This window comes from Myotis yumanensis, unplaced genomic scaffold (assembly GCF_028538775.1).
Source record: "Myotis yumanensis isolate MYYU_CA2020_CCGP unplaced genomic scaffold, mMyoYum1.0.hap1 SCAF_1, whole genome shotgun sequence".
Lineage (NCBI taxonomy): Eukaryota > Metazoa > Chordata > Mammalia > Chiroptera > Vespertilionidae > Myotis > Myotis yumanensis.
Genome location: NW_027223752.1, coordinates 15,034,149 through 15,051,183, shown reverse-complemented (window position 1 = coordinate 15,051,183; position 17,035 = coordinate 15,034,149). Strand labels below are relative to the sequence as shown.

The 17,035-nt window shown below is 46.4% G+C and overlaps 1 protein-coding gene across 7 annotated transcripts in view; it reads right to left on the bottom strand.

The window, feature by feature from the left end:
- LOC139010138 (WD repeat-containing protein 20) overlaps positions 1-17,035 on the bottom strand; it is a 52,368-nt gene that overhangs the window by 9,174 nt on the left and 26,159 nt on the right. For 2 of the 7 annotated variants that reach the window (XM_070414270.1, XM_070414243.1), the window contains exons 2-3: positions 6,131-6,313; positions 2,122-2,214 (exon numbers count right to left, since the gene is read on the bottom strand). The exons of 2 other annotated variants lie outside the window; for them this stretch is intronic. Coding sequence is in view for 4 of the 5 variants with exons in the window: in XM_070414243.1 (XP_070270344.1) it covers positions 2,122-2,214; positions 6,131-6,313 (276 nt within the window). In the remaining variant the exon portion in view is untranslated. Of the gene's footprint in view, positions 1-2,121; positions 2,215-6,130; positions 6,314-7,071; positions 7,107-17,035 lie in introns of those variants that run through there. 3 more of the 7 variants (XM_070414279.1, XM_070414251.1, XM_070414290.1) reach the window with 2 other exon arrangements.

The following is a 17,035-nucleotide window of genomic DNA, read 5'->3' as shown; positions in this document are numbered from 1 at the left end:
TGTAATTCCTCCTCCCCAATACATCATAACCACTAATAAAAAGTAAACCCCTTATCCCTCGGGGTGCTCCACACAAGGCTGAATGCTCTTATTATGAAGGGAGGCTCCATGTTCTGGGAGTTTATTGGAAGTGCCAAAACAGTCTCAAAGGAGGCTCATCAGACACTTTCCAGGGCACGACATATACAAGTGCTACAAACAGAAACTTAAAATCCACTCAGGGGCCCACTGATCTGAGGCCAACACTCCTGAGGGAGGCCAGAAAGGACCAGATACTTCCTTCCTCCAGATTAGCCCTGGTCCAGCAGCCAGGGTCTCCAGTGTGACCGCAATGGCCTGGGAGCAGCCAGCACTCACCTCTGCAAATTGAACTGAACTGAACAGGTCAGAGGCCAGACTGGGAGGTGAAGGCACTGGCATCTGGACAGTGTGACTCTTAGTCTTACAAAGAAATGAAGTTAACAGTGAGCACTGGGAGTGACAGGTGATGTTCTCCCTCTTCTTGGTACTTCTCTGGGCCCCAATGTTTCTAGAGGCATTTATCATTTTTTTTAATTCATAGAGGAAAAACTCACATTTTAAGATCTACTTGATTGCTACATAGAACTTTTCATCTACCTTTAATCTCAGGTGGATTTATGGAACTTACAATTCCATGCCATCCACCCTACCCAAGTGTGTAGTGTATTTGCATGTACCAGGCACCTCCAGAAAGGAGGCAACATCAGAATAATCAGAATCATCACCACTGGGGCATGTGTGCACCATGCGTGTGGAGCAGTGGCTGAAAATGCTCTGGAGAATGGGCACTTGTGGTGACAGATATCGCAGTTGTGATAAGCAGCTCCATCCTCAGTCTCCCGCACGTGGATTCTCTGCCTGGCTGCCCTGCTCTGACCTTCTCATTCTGGAAATTGCTATTTCTCCTTCAAAAATGCCAGTATCTCACCTCCCAAGAAGCTGTTCCTTCCATTCCCTGGGGAATGGAACGCTCTGAGTTTCCTCTCTACCTGGAATTGACTGAGTACCCACCAGGGCTCGCTCTCCAGGCCCTCTGCTAAATCTCACCTGCACCCCTCTCTCAGGCGGGCACTGTCCTTACCCTTTTCCAGCTGAGAGGAGCTGCAGTGACAGGCCCACAGCAGCAAGCAGTCAGCGAAGGGCTGGTGTCTGAACCCACGGCCTCGGCCTCAGGCTCCACATTCTGAGCCACTGGGCTGAGTCTGCAAATTCGCAGTAATAAACTGATTGTGCTAAAAGCTCCTTTGGAGACAGGATGATGTGATGACCAGAATCTCAGAGTACAATCAGGACCTAGTCCAGGCACTGTTGTTGCTCTTACTAAACTTTCTTCACAGACCTTTCTTCTAATCTCAAGGATGTGATTACTATTTATATGCTGACAACTCCCAAATTTTTGCCTCTAGTTTTGAGCTTTAGATGATGTATGCAACCACCTACTGGCCTCTCAGGTTTAGTAAGTACAGAATGGAACTGGATCTCTCCTTCCATTCCCCAACACCGACTCCTTCCTTTTATCCAGGATCTCCAGGAACCCACAATTTGTTCATCCCTCCCACCCCCCCACCCCCCCGCGATTTGGTTTCCAAGAAGCAGCCAGGGTCATTTTCAAAATCACCATCTGACTGCCTCGTGCTCCTGCTCCCTTCTATGGGACCCCACGGCTCAGGTGAAGACGAAGACCTGGGCCAGACCCCGAGGGGGCCCTCAGTTGGCACCACCCTTCCCAGGTATACCATCCTCTCTCAGTTCTCTGGGCCCCAAGTTCTTCCCCACTCCCGGGCCTTCACCTGCTCTTCTTTCTGCAGGAGCACTCTACCTCCAGTTCCTTACCTGACTGGCCTCCTTTTCACGTGAGGCCGAGATGAAAACACATGTCCTCTGCCTCCCCGTTTACAGTGGCCTCCATTTTCTCTCTCTCAGGCCCACTGTCTCCTCTTACATCACAAGTCACCATTTGCTGTGTGTTTGTGTCTGTGTGTGTGTATGAGAGAGAAATCTGCCAATGTAGGCCCAGTGCCAGGCACATAGTAGGTAATCAAGGTCTGTCGAATGAATGAAAAAATGGCCACAACTCTAGTTCAAGCCCTCAGCTCTCACCTGGACCGTTACTAGAGCCTCCTCACTGGTCTTGCTACCTTCATTCTCTCTTTCTTCATTCCAATCCACCTTCCACAAGTGCTGACAAGAGCTCTAAAAAAACACATTTGATCCTGTCACTCCCTTGAGTAAAAGCCCAAAGCTTCCCCCACAGCCTCCAGTGTCATATTTAGATTGGTTAGCATGTCACAAAAGGGCTTTTTCAGTCTGGCTGCAGTTTATCTGCCTGGCTCGGACTCCTGCCACTGAGGCCCACACACTGGGGCCTGGCCACACTGGGCTCGGCGCTGTTCCTCCATATGCCAAGTTGTTTAATCCAGCTCTGAAGGCCTTTCTCACCTCCTCTGCGTCTGTCAAGACCCAGATATCCAATGTCACGTCTGGAAGCCTTCTTGGCCCTCTTCCACCGAGCTAACTTTTGATTTGATTTTATGATATTTGATACACACTGGAGAATTCAGTTAACACATATCCCGGTACTATGTTCCTAACACTGGGATAACACATGGCGCAGTACACTGTCTGCCCATCTTACTAAATTGAGCGCTCCTGAGAGGACAAGGGCCTGCCCATCCTGCAACCATATGTGGTGGGGCTAACTGTCCATGACCAGTACGAGCTTGTGGAATTAAGTTATAGTTCTATCCCTAACACCAACATGTACCTGGCCTGGACAATTCACTTACCTTCCCTTTGACAAGTTCCTCATCTGAAACATTGGGACAATGGCCCATGCCCCTGAACAGAAAGGCCATCTAAAACGCTCTAAACCAGTGATGGCGAACCTTTTGAGCTCGGCGTGTCAGCATTTTGAAAAACCCTAACTTAACTCTGGTGCCATGTCACATATAGAAATTTTTTGATATTTGCAACCATAGTAAAACAAAGATTTATATTTTTGATATTTATTTTATATATTTAAATGCCATTTAACAAAGAAAAATCAACCAAAAAAATGAGTTCAAGTGTCACCTCTGACACGCGTGTCATAGGTTCGCCATCACTGCTATATACCCTCTGACTGTCATCCCCCTGCAAAGCATGACGACTGCGCCAGCCCATACCTGGGCTCTCTGAGACACACACCTCTGACGACCCTTGCTCTTAGACAGCCCGACCAAAACCTGATGAAAATGTCACCCGCACAGCCAGAGAGCTTCCTCACTGTGAAGGACAATCAAGCTCAGCTTCGAGGTGAAGTGCCAAGTTGGCATTAATCACACATAGTTCATGCCTTTGAATAGCCATTTTTCAAACAAAATGCAAAAAGAGTGTGAGGAGAAACTATGCAGGCCAGAAGGGAGTGGCAAGAAATATTCAAAGTGATGAATAGCAAGAACCTACAACCAAGATTACTCTACCCAGCAAAGCTATCATTTAGAATTGAAGGTCAGATAAAGAGCTTCACAGACAAGAAAAAGCTAAAGGAGTTCATCATCACCAAACCAATATTATACGAAATGCTGAAGGGTATTCTTTAAGAAGAGGAAGAAGAAGAAAAAGGTAAAGATAATAACTATGAACAACGAAGTGACAACAAATATGTATCTATCAACAATTGAATCTAAAAATCAAATGAATAAAAAATTTGATGAACAGAATAACTGGTGAATGGAATAGAATCAGGAGCATGGAAATGGAACAGACTGATGATTCTCAGAGGGAAGGGGATGTGTGGGGGTGCGGGAAGAGATTAGACAAACATCTTATATGCATATGTATGTATTACCTATGGACACAGACAATAGGGTGGCGAGGGCCTGGGGTGGTGTGGGGTGGGAACCGGTGGAGGGAAGCTAATGGGGGGGGGGGGGGGGGTGGACATCTGTAATAATCTCAACAATAAAGATTAATTTAAAAAAAAAAGTGTGAGGTGCCCGGCCAGTGTAGCTCAGTGGTTGAGCGTTGACCTATGAACCAGGAGGTCAGTGTTCGATTCCCAGTCAGGCAGGGCACATGCCCAGGTTTGCAGATTCAATCCCTAGTGGGGGGTAGGGAGGGGGGGTGCAGGAGGCAGCTGATCAACGATTCTCTTTCATCACTGATGTTTCTATCTCTCTCTCCCTCTGGTTTCCTCTCTGAAATAAAAATTTAAAAGAAAAAGAACAAAGGGGACATCTGTAATACTTTCAACAATAAAGATAAATTTAGAAAAGAGTATAAGGTAACTCATGCCTAGATCACTAAGAGCAAGAAGGTGCTTTCTAACCTGCAACTTCCAGGTGTCCAGAGTGAGGGGCAGGCCTGGCTGATGTCTGCGTGCTCTCAGGGCCCTGAGACTCCAGAGACCCGTGGTCTCTGGCTCCACCCTCCATTGATGACACACAAACCCTTGTCCTCTAAGTGGCATTTCATGCCATCCTTGGCCAGAGCAGCCTCCTGACCGTGTTTACCACAGCACTTTACATGGTCCCAATCCCCTCCCCATCAGTAACACGCTCCTACCTCCACGCAAACAAATCCTCACAATTTCTACCAACAGTGCAGAGAAGGATGGTTTTGTGTCCACTCTCCCCCACCAAAAAAGTTAAGCATCATCAACTAATTTAGAAATCACTTCCTCAGATGATATTAGTAAAATATCTAGGTAAATTGAATAATTTTCTGCTTAAGTTTTGTTAGTGGAAAATGGACTTAAATACTTTTCCTCTACAATCTGTCAATCCAGATGGCAACTTTTGTTTCCAGTCAACCCAGATGAAACTAGAAGAGGAGATGGCATGATTCAAATCAGTTCACCAAGTCCACTGGCAAAGCCACCCAGGAGCAACTTGTACCATAATGACTGCAAAAGAATCAGAATTTTAACTGCAATGTGTTAAGTTGAATATTCTCCCCCAAACAAAATTATTTCTTAAAAACCAGAATCTATAATGTGCTTCTGTTCCAAATTAATGGCGTTAAGATCATGCATCAGTGCCTGGCCAGTGTGGCTCAGTGGTTGAGCGTTGACCCATGCATCAAAAGGTCACTGGTTCGATTCCCAGTCAGGTCAGGGCACATGCCCGGGTTGTGGGCAGCCAATCAATATTTCTCTCTCATCGATGTTTCCATATCTCTATCCCTTTCCTTCCCCCTCTCTCAAATCAATAAAAATACATATTTTTTTAAAAATCTTGTGACAGTGGGAGACCACATGTCCTTCCTGAGAAGAGGAATCCCACTCAACCTGACCCTGTCAGATCAGCGCTGAGGTCACACACAGAGGAGAACCCAGCACTTGTAAATTGGCCAACCTACGCTATCTTTCCCACGGGCTAGGAGAGTCATAGAAAATACCGGAAGGAGAACATCGCAATTCTTAGGGCCAAAAAGCCACTCCAACAGTTTTCACAAACATAACCTATTTGGCAACTTCTACCTGCCATGTTTCACAGTCTTGATATGTTCCTGAACAGACAGCTCAGATATCTCGGCTCCTTCCAGAATGAAACTGAAGATACTAGAAACCCCAGTACATACTACAACACTGGCAAAAGCTCTGTCGTGTGATCCAATTTTAAGTGCCAGGATTTCTAACTGTGTCAAAGGTGATTTAGCAGCAAATATTTTCAAGAGCAAGAGAATTGCTCCTTAGCCAAAGGACTGTCAGACATACATACCAAAGCTTTAGTACCATGTAAGCTGCCTAGCTAAATATCAAGCTCCTTGGTCTGCATGAAAATTTCTGGTCAAGCGAACAAGGTCTGGAATTCTACATTTTCTTATTTAATTTATAAAAATCAAGTCACAGTCTTACCCCTATCTCCATTATAATGGAGTTTTAAAATACCTGCTACAGACACCTGAGCATGCTCCACAAAAAACACACACAAAACCGTTATCCCAGGGAAGAACAGGCAAAAGTCAACAAGTTGATTCACCACATTTAAACTGGGTGAGACTAGGTAGGACTGAGAGAAAGAGAAATGGGCTTAGCTCAAAAGTGTAAAATAAGGCCCACTCCCCTTGGTAAGGACATATACATTCTTAAAGGGATTCTTAACAGCTAAGACAGGGTACTACTTACTTCCTCATTAAATAGTTTGCTAGTTTCTTTTTTGATTGGGTCTATAAGCTGGACTTGGCCTGCAGAAAAGCCCACTAGGAGAGAGACACTTTCTGCTGTGGCTGTTAGGTGGTTGAAGTCATGACAAGTAGGCTGTGTTCCTTTGTATATCCTTTTATCTATTGGTTTACTCAAGTCAGCAGCCTGGAGGAGAAAGAGAAAAACACATACGGTAAACAGCACATTGAGATGAGAAATCTAAGTTATACTATTTTATACTCCACTATGATGTTCAATCTTAAAAACAAAGGTATTTAAAATACTTTTTCAGATTTTAGCATTTTATCAAAGCACTTTCACATACCTTAGCCAATTTGACATTATTAGACTACTCATAAAATGCTTATAACTGTTACTTTCACAACTTATTCTTCTTCAAATATATTTAACTAAGACTCCTGGTCTTCAGGAAAAATCCTTGAGATACTAAATTCAGTATTTGCAAAATGCATTCAAGCATTTTCTAACAGAGAGCCTCTAACCACATGAAAGCTCAGCCCCTCCATGCTCATGGGTGAGTCACCTGCAGCCCCATGTTCTCACAGTGTGGTCCCCAGACCAGAGAGCAGCAGCAGCACCTGAACACTCAAAATGCCAGTTTTCAAGCCCACCCAGACCAAATGATCAGAACTGCATTTAAAGGCTCTGGGTGATCCCAACGTGCTCCACTCTGGTTTGAGAACCACTGCTGTAAGCAGGCATTCCTTACTAGGTCCCATCCTTCCCCCACCTTCACTCTCAGGTAACTTTCACCCATGGAGCCCATACTCACTCAAGTGCAGAACATGCATCATCTTTCATCCTAACAATAATCCTTCTAAGTAGACAATATTCCCCCGCTTTACAGATGAGAAAACAAGTTTTGGGAAGTTAAATAACTCAGCCAAGGTCACCATACCTACCTAGAACGTGGCAGGACTGGATTTGGAACCCAGGTCTGTTGACCATAAAGGAGACAGGGAGAAAACAGTCACACACCCTAAAGGTAAAGGCAAATGACTCTGACTTGGGCTAAATGTGACTTTCCAATGTGCCTCCCACCTTTTAAGTCAGGTTCTCTTCTTCGTGAGCAATGTCCTGTTCAACCCAATGTGCAGGGCTGTTATGGCTGACATAGAGGAAACCCACCCCTCCCACTCTTGTTCGAAAACCACCGGTGGAGACAACTACGCTGCTGACTGCGACCTTTAAATACCACTGGGGCCTGTGCGTTGCTCTTGGGCACACAGCTCTCTACCAATCACCCCTGCCCTGTGTAGCTTCTGAAGATAACCTCTTTCCAAAGAGGCCTGTGCACTCTACCGAGCATTCTTGAGTTTGACTTTTCAGATAACAAATAAAATACTGAGAAATAAGAGAGGACCTCAAAATCACAGGCATCTTTGAGCAAACTCAAAACCTGAGCATTTAGAAGCCTAGTCCTGAGTGGTAAGAGTACTCTGGGAGCTCAGGTAGCTAGAGCCAAAACTCAAATTCAAAATATGAACAAATTAAATTATTACAGGATCTCTATGTCAGCATATATAACTCTGGAAATTTGTAAATAAATGTTTGCTTAGGGAATCTTTCCCCTAAAAGAATATATCTAACATTATATGCTAAAATATAAAAATCAAATCAAAGGCAATACAAAAATTAATAAACATACTAACAAATGAAATGAGCAAAAGAATGTACAATGGCTCTCAGAAACAACAGAGCAAGTAAAAGCACCTATTTTTACAAGTATTGCAACTAGTGTAAACCTATGGATCCTTTATAATCGCCACACTAGCTTCAGTTCTTTGGCTCACAGGGGTTGGCAAAAGTAGGTTTACAGTTGTGAGTACACAAAAGTTTAGTCTATTATTTATTAACTAGAGGCCTGGTGCACGGGGGTTCCCCTCAGCCCAGCCTGCACCCTCTTCAATCCAGGATCGCTCAGGGGATGTCCAACTGCCGGGTTAGGCCCCATCCCACAGGGACTAAACCGGCAGTCAGACATCCCTCTCACAATCCGGGACTGCTGGCTCCCAACCGCTTGCCTGCCTGCCTGCCTGCCTGATCAACCCTAACCGCTCCCCTGCCAGCCTGATTGAAGCCTAACTGCTCCCCTGCCGGCCCAATCGCCCCCAACTGCCCTCCCCTGCCAGCCTGGGTGCTCCCAACTGCCCTCCCCTGCTGGCCCTGTCGTCCCAACTGCCCTCTTGTGCCGGCCCGGTCGCCCTCAACTGCCCTCCCTGCCGGCCTGGTTGCCCCTAACCGCCCTCCCCTGCAGGCCCGGTCCCCCCCAACTGCCCTCCCCTGCCAGACTGGTCACCCCTAACTGCCCTCCCCTGCAGGCCTGGTCCCTCCCAATTGCCCTCCCCTGCCAGACCAGTCACCCCTAACTGCCATCCCCTGCAGGCCTGGTCCCCCCAACTGCCCTCCTCTGCTGACCTGGTCACCCACAACTGCCCTCCCCTGCCAGCCATCTTGTGGCGGCCATCTTGTGCGAGGGTGTGACAGTCAATTTGCATATTATCTCTTTGTTATATAGGACTAGGGGCGCAGTGCACGAAATTCGTGCACTCGGGAGGGGGGGGAATCCCTCAGCCCAGCCTGTGCTCTCTTGCAGTCCATGAGCCTCGGGGGATGTCCCCTGGGAGCAGGCCTAAGCCGTCAGTCAGACATTCTTAGCGCTGCCACAGAGGTGGGAGAGGCTCTCACCACCACAGCTGCGCTCACCAGCCGTGAGCCCGGCTTCTGGCTAAGCGGTGCTCCCCCTGTGGGAGCGCACTGATCACCAGGGGGCAGCTCCTGCATTGAGCATCTGCCCCTGGTGGTCAGTGTGCGTCATAGCGACCAGTCTTTCCGGTTGTTCTGCCGTTTGGTCGATTTGCATATTAGGGTTTTATTATATAGGATTATGTATCATTTTCCATACAATGTAAACCTATTTTTGCCGACCCCATATTTATTCTACATCCCTATCTTTAATGTGGAACTTACTGAAAAGATGTCACTGTAATTAGATCATCTGTGAATAAACACCTCAAGTATTTTAAATGTCAACTGAAAGGCACAAAGTCATGTAAATATTCCAAAAACATCCTGTTTACTAATTTGCTTAACAAACTCTTCCTAGATCACTGCTTTCAAAATGAATCAGGCTATGCATAGTTTAACAGTCTGCAATCAAAATTAAATTCAGAAGTTGCGAATAAGCTTTAGAAACTTTTACAGCAGTATGATAGAGTAATTTTGTATCTGTTGAATCTAATAATAAAAAATCAGAGTGTGCATTCTGTGTGTCTTTTTCAGTTAGTTTCTTTTCTTAGTAATCAATCCCTTTTTTATCTTATTTTTTTATATTTTTATTTATTTCAGAGAGGAAGGGAGAGGGGAGAAAGATAGAAACATCTATGATGAGAGAGAATCATTGATCAGCTGCCTCTTGCATGCCCCACACTGGGGATCGAGCCCACAACCCAGGCATATGCCCTGATCAGGAATCAAACCTTGACCTCCTGGTTCATAGGTTGATGCTCAACCACTGAGAAACACTGGCTGGGCAATCCCTTTTTTATTTTACAAAATTTTTTAATCTGTCCAGATAGACTGGAAATTTTAAAAATTGGTCCTTCAACACCAGTGCGAGAAGCAGTGTCCTAGAACAGCAGTCGCCAACCAGTGGTCTGTGGACCACTGGTGGTCCATGAGATCAGAAAGGTTGGCGACCACTGGTTTAAGGAAACCTTTGGAGCAGCGGTCGCCAACTGGTGGTCCACGGACCACTGGTGGTCCGTGAGGTCCGAAAGGTTGGCGACCACTGTCCTAGAAGCCACAAAAGTAGACTCAGCCCTGACCGATTTGAGTCAGTGGTTGGAGCATCGGCCACAGACTGAGGGTTGCAGGTTCAATTCAAGTCAAGAGCACGTACCTCAGTTGCAGGCTAGATCTCTGGCTTAGGTGGGGCACATGTGGGAGGCAGCCAGTCATGTGTCTCTCTCACATTTATGTTTCTCTCTGTCTCTTCCCTGCCCTTCCACTCTCTCTAAAAATTAATGGGGGAAAAATACATCCTCGGGTGATACATTTAACAAACAAACAAAAAAAAGTAGACCCAGACCAAAGGAGCCCTCAGGACACCTCTTCTATGAGGTGACTCCTCCCCGCCCAAGCCCAATGGTATTCACTGCTGTACTGCACAGCAGGAGTCTGGCCAGGCAGAAGGCACCTGCAGCAGGAATTCCTGTGAAGCCCGAGTAACGGCTAGGTGTGTGCCTAAAGAAATTATACTTTGAAGACTCCCACAGGCTCTGCCACTGGTGCCTGAGTTTTCTGGAGCCCAAGCCCAGCACAATGGTCTCTGACACCTGTGGTCCTAGGCTTTGTCTCTTTTTCCACTCATGTGTTGCTGCCCTATTTCCTCTTCCTCCTCCATTTTTGGGGCTGGGGATGTGTCCACATCTACTCTGAACTCACATGCCTTTTTAGTAGCAGTAATAACTACCTGAGCCAGCCACTGCTCTTTCGCACGGGGCCAGCAGCCCACGGTGGCTTCCCAGGTGGAGGCAGCATGGAAGGACAGAGCCCAGACTCTGGAACCAGGCAGGCCTGACCTGAAGCCTTGTCTTCCCTCTTGGTAGCAAGGTGACCTAGTGCAACGTGCTCTTTCCTCCCCCTGAGCCTCAGAGCACAACCTGCCCTCCCCACCCCACCCCCCAGCATCCCTGCAGGGTGGTGATGAGGCCAGCAGATAATGGATATAAAGCACAGAGTACACAGAATCACTCAAATGATAACTACCATTATTAATTCATCCTGGTCACATCCTACTTAGGGTCAAATGGCTTCCTAATTCCCATCACATCAGAGTAAGATGCCATACTTAGCAGTCCTGCCCTCCATGGTTTGGCCCCTCCTTCCTCTCTAACATCAACACTACCTTCCATCTATGGGCCACTTGCTATGCATCAGGAACTCTGCACTTACCATCTCATTTAATCTCACAGCATCCTTCCAACCGCCGTGATATCACCTATATTTTATAGCTGAGGAACCTGTGGGGAGCAGTGCAAGGGTCTTGCCGCACCCTCCACCTGCCCACACCACATGGCCTGAGTTTGGTGCAGGCAGGCAGCCCTCTCGGTTGGGATAGTCTCCTTCACCCCTATTTCCAGTAACCTTACCTATCTGGTTCAAGTCCCACCACCTCCAGCAAGCACTTTGCCAACCACCATTTTTTGTGCTGGCTCCTTATCTCAATTCCCAAGTACTTAATTTGTTCCACAAAATTTAGTATTTGATCACTTATGTGATTACAGTACTGTTATATGTCTATTATCATCAATTACACTACAATTATGGTAAAAATTCCAATACAAACTCCTGTTAAGGAGCAGAATGCCTTTATTAAACAGTTATCATTGTATTGTTCCACAAACTTAGCTTTTGTTTTTCAGCTTTCTGGTGGATTCTGCATAAACGGGTTTCACACACTTTGGAATTTTTGTAATGCTTCTGCATCCTAATTATTGCCAACTATCAAAATTCGTAAGTATGGATTTTACCAAAACCAATTTATTAAAATGTCTTAACAATTTTAAGAATTAGATCACATTTGCTTATTCAGTCCCAGTAGAGTATTCATATTCAGTATGTCATAAATGTTCAATATCTGTTAATGAATGAAACTGTAATTGTTTTTAATTTTTTTCAACAGTAAGATTAAATTTTATCATTATACTCATTAGTTTCTGCATAAGGAGTTAATAATTACAAATAATTTGTTAGTATCTTATTCACAACTCAGAAAAAAATTTTTTTAATATGTATTTTATTGATTTTTTTACAGAGGAAGGGAGAGGGATAGAGAGTTAAAAACATCAATGAGAGAGAAGCATCGATCAGCTGCCTCCTGCACACCCCTTACTGGGAATGTGCCTGCAACCAAGGTACATGCCCTTGACCGGAATCGAACCTGGGACCCTTCAGTCCCCAGGCTGACACTCTATCCAGTGAGCCAAACCGGTCAGGGCAAGAAAATTTTTAAATGATGGTTTAAAACTCCTACTACAGAGCTGAGTATCAAAATCCTTGATCAATAAGTACAAACTTTAAAATGTCATGTTTCTCGCCCTAGGCCTAGCCGGTTTGGCTCAGTGGATAGAATGTTGGCCTGCAGACTAAAGGGTCCCAGGTTCGATTCCAGACAAGGGCACGTACATCAGTTGCAGGCTCGATCCCTGGCCCTGGTCAGGGCCCATTCAGGAGGCAATGTGACGTGTCTCTCTCACACATTGATGTTTCCCTTTCTCTATCTCTCCCCTCCATTCCACTCTCTCTAAAAATCAATGGAAAAATATCCTCCAGTAAGAAAAGTAAGACAACAAAAAAATGTCTTGCTTTTCTTTTCCTTGGAGGTTTATTTTATTTATTTATTTATTTTTTTAAAGAGACGGGGTCTCGCTATGTTGCCCAGGCTGGAGTGCAGTGGCTATTCACAGGCGCGATCCCACTACTGATCAGCACGGGAGCTTTGACCTGCTCCGTCTCCGACCTGGGCCAGTTCACCCCTCCTTAGGCAACCTGGTGGCCCCCCGCTCCCAGGAGATCACCATATTGATACCGAACTTAGTGCAGACACCCGATCGGCATAGTGCACTATGGCCCAGAATTCCTGGGCTCAAGCGATCCTCCAGCCTCAGCCTCCCGAGTAGCTGGGACTACAGGCGCGCGCCACCGCGCCCGGCTTATTATTTTTTTAATATGCTTTTATTGATTTCTGAGAGGAAGGGAGAAGGAAAAAGAGATAGCAACATCAATGATGAGAAAGAATCATTTATCAGCTGCCTCCTGCACACCCCCTCCCAACAACTTGGGCATGTGCCCTAACTGGGTATCGAGCTGCAGCCTTCTGGTTCATAGGTCGACACTTAATCACTGGACCACATGGCCCAGCTCCTTGGACTCTTATTCCTTAAAATCCCTGGAATTCATTTTATAACAGATACTGTTGCAATACAGAGTCAGCTTAGTTGGTTTAGCACCATACTACTGGGCATCTATCTTTCCAGCACCATAAAGGTCTGCAAAAGACACTCTCCTGTTCCAGCTCACACCTTCATCCCAGACCCCACCTAAGCTGCTGGCCAGCTGCCGAGCCAACAGGAACACAGAGAGGGCCTGTGCTGAGCCCTCTGCGTGGGAACCTACCTGAGGACCCAGAAGCATTTGATGTGATATGGAAATATCTCAGAAAGACTTCTTTTGAAAAGTATACGTAAGATTATTATGGGGGCAATGTAGGTAATAAAGATGGGCTTTATTTTCCCAAAATTTCACATTCTCCTTCCTCATCCGAGAATCACCTCAGAGAGAACCAGTCCCACAAAACTTGCCAGAAACAAGTCCTTTTACTGGCATATCTAACAGCTGCCAAATACCCACCCAGACCAGAAGCTCACCCCGTCTATACGAGACACCACTCTCTTTCCTCCTAAGCCCCTCTCTCAAGCATAAAGGCCTGTTGCCTGAGTTGGGCCCCCTGTACGGCACCCCTACCAAATCATGGCTGCAGAGCCTCACCAAGAAGTCTTCCCCAGACCCCACCCAGCCTAGGTCGGCCTCCTTGGCTGAGCACCAGGCTCTTTCCACCCATTTCTGCCCACAACCAATTCAACCAAACACCTCACTGCCCACACATTTCGTCAGGTTAATCTTCATGAAGCCTTAGGTCACTCTCCCACTCAAATCCTCCTAGGCCCTGCCAGGCATGACATAACATCGGCCAGCTCCCTCGCATGGTATCTACAGGCCTTTCTAAAGTGGGCCCCTCCACACACTTCACCCCTAGGGGCTGCCTGTGCTCTGCACACCTCCTGGCCTTTCCTCACATCCTGCTCTCACTTAGAGCACCTACCCCACCCTGACATCCACACGCTTCTGCTTATGCAGCACCAGTGTCACTTCCTCCTGATCTCACCACCAGAGGCATTCTTCACCTTTGAGAGTGCTGATCACTACTTAGCCGCAGCATATTAACTGTATTCCATATACTGTGAAAGTCCAGCTCCTTTTAAAAACAATGAAAAAGTCAGGAGCCTGCTGAGTCACTGACAGCCTGAATGGATAAGTCAAAAATAGCTGGAGCAACCCCACTGCATCGAAGCTCCAAAGTGCCCATCTGAAACCCAGGAGACGAGGTCGTGCTTTCCACTGTTACTCTGCCCTCATCCCAGGCAACCAGGACTGGGGCCCAGAGTAAACAAGGGATCACTCCCCAGGGCCATGAGGGCTCCCCTCCTCAGAAAGAAGGAGACCTGTGGAGTCCTGCCTAAGACTCAGGATCCCAAAGCAGGGCTGCTCCATAGCCTTTCTTGGGGAGACCGGGCTTCCTAGTGCCTGCGAGGGGTGAGTCCACAATCTGGGCTGGACCATGCACATTTAACTGGTCATCGGGGGGGTGGGGGGACTGGGAAAACGCCAGCACCTTCCAAATCACAGACTGAATGAAATGAGGCTCTGAACACTCAGAGCTGAGATGTTCACTTTGTGAACAAGGCTCAATGCACTATTTAAGAGAAGTTTTCTTCAACATAGTGGAAAATAACCTGGCTCCCATGACAAAAATACCAAACAGCGATTCACACTCAGGTCAACAATTTAACACTCAGGTAACAATCAGCTGTAAGGCATGGCACAGGCTCTGGTGTCCAACCCACCTGTCTAATCCAACATAATTTTCCCTTTAATTAGAAACAAAACCAGTCTAGCCCTGGCTGGTGTTTCTCAGTAGTTAGAGCATTAGCCTGTGCACTGAAGGGTCTCAGGATCGAGTCCTGGTCAAGGGCACATACCTGAGTTGCAGGTAAGATCCCAGGCTCTGGTCAGTATGCGTGTGGGAGGCAACCAAGCAATGTGTGTGTGTGTGTATGTGTGTGTGTGTGTGTGTGTCTCTCTCTCTCTCTCTCTCGCTCTCGCTCTCCCTTCCTCCCTTCCACTCTATCTAAAATCAGTGGGAAAATAACCTCAGGTGAGAATTAACAACAACAAAAACCCAGTCTAATCTGTGAGACACCCATATGCACAACCCATCCTTCTGTATCTTCAGTTCAACAGTTATATCGCAAAACCCTGCAAAATTGGCACAAATGATATTTAAAGAGTCCAACCTTTATCAGAGCAGGGGTGTTAAGAAGTCAGTTGGGTTTGGGATCACTAATCCCAGTAGAAAACAATGTCAATCAATTGTACAGTTTCCGTGTTTGAAAGGGCAGAAACTTATGTCTTAACCTGGCACATAGGTCTCATTAAATATCTACTGTAGAAATGAAGCAATTCTGAAAATGGAGGGAAAGAAAAGTAAAGTGTTAGAATCCAGAAGAGACAAGCAGCCAGACAGATATAAAAGCAAACATATGATCCTCTTGCTGACCAAAATCCTACCTAACAACGAATGCCTTTGTGGGTGCCCTTAGCAGACAGAGGGAAGTCACATCCTGGTGACAAAGCTCCTCTGCATCAGCTCCTCTGGTGCTGTCACAAACCAGGGCCCTAAGTTCCCCTGCCAGGCCCATCTTACAGGTGGGGACAGGGACAGGATCAGCTGTGAGGAAGCTCTGCTGGAGTCCCTGCACCTGTACTCTGCCTCTGGCTCCTCCAACTGCACCACGTTGCTGTTGCCTCCTCCGATTCCATCACTGTGTGACTCCATGTCCCCATGCCTGGTGAGGTGGGAACCAAATATTCCAGCCCTGCTCCATGTGGCCCGGAATCCAGCCCTACCTTCACAATGCATTTACCTCAAAGGGTGTTTTTATTAAAATGGAGTAAAATACAAAAGTCCCAAGTATGATGCCTGCCACTTGAGAAAAGTTAGCTCCCCTTTTCAACTTATACGTCTTCTTCTGAAAGCATAAGGATTTTTTGCTTATCATAGAGGCTTTGAAAATTCTCCTCATTCATTAATGCCTACAAAGAAATAGAAATAGGAGAAACAGAAATATTTCTTTCTGCCCTAAATTTCCTGCAGACAACAGCAGAACCCCGGTGTAGAGCATGTTTTCCTTCCAACATAATTTTCCCAAACAGGACAGCAGCTTCCCTCTCTGCTTTCCTCCTCTGAAACACACCAGGCCCACCCTCACTGACAACAGCCGTCCCACGTCCCTTACTAGCATGCTCTGAAGGCTCGGAGCCCGGAAGGAGCACCCGCCACTCACATTCCAGGCCATGAGGAGAGGGACGGGACTCCATGAGGAAGATGGAAGGGCAAAGTGAGACCATCTCAGAACCCAGAGAGATGATGAGATGTGACGTGCAGGGGCCATCTTCCTGCCACCATCCCACAATGGGAAGAGGTGCCTGGGTACAAAATAGGCAAAATGCATTCGGTGAGGTCTTCAGAACAACCATCTGTGGGACTGCCTGCTGTTCACCACAGAAAGATCCCCTGCAGACCTGCAGGGGGCAGGTGGTGCCGGAGGAAGCACCTTCCCCCCACCCAGTGCTGTCACTCAAATGTCTGCTGAAATAGCAGGCTTCTGTTGTTATCACGCATCATTTTTTCCCAAGGCAGCTGTCACTTAAAACTGTTAGCTATGCAAAATCTACTCCTCTTCCCTCTAAGTAGTTTTGTAAAATGAACTTAAACAGCTGCTAAGCTGCAGCACCTTCGCCCTCTCTTCATTTTCATATATTGCACTCCACTTTCAGGGTAAGTCTATCAAGGCAAAAGGCCACCAGGCTGTCGTGGTGCTTTGTCCAGGCGAATGAAATACTGATTTCTTCATTAAAGAAAAACTATGAATAAACGCCAGATAAATTCAATTTGCACGTGTCCTAAAACCAGATCTCATCTCATTAAAATGCTGATATATTCAAATAACCTATTTTTTATTA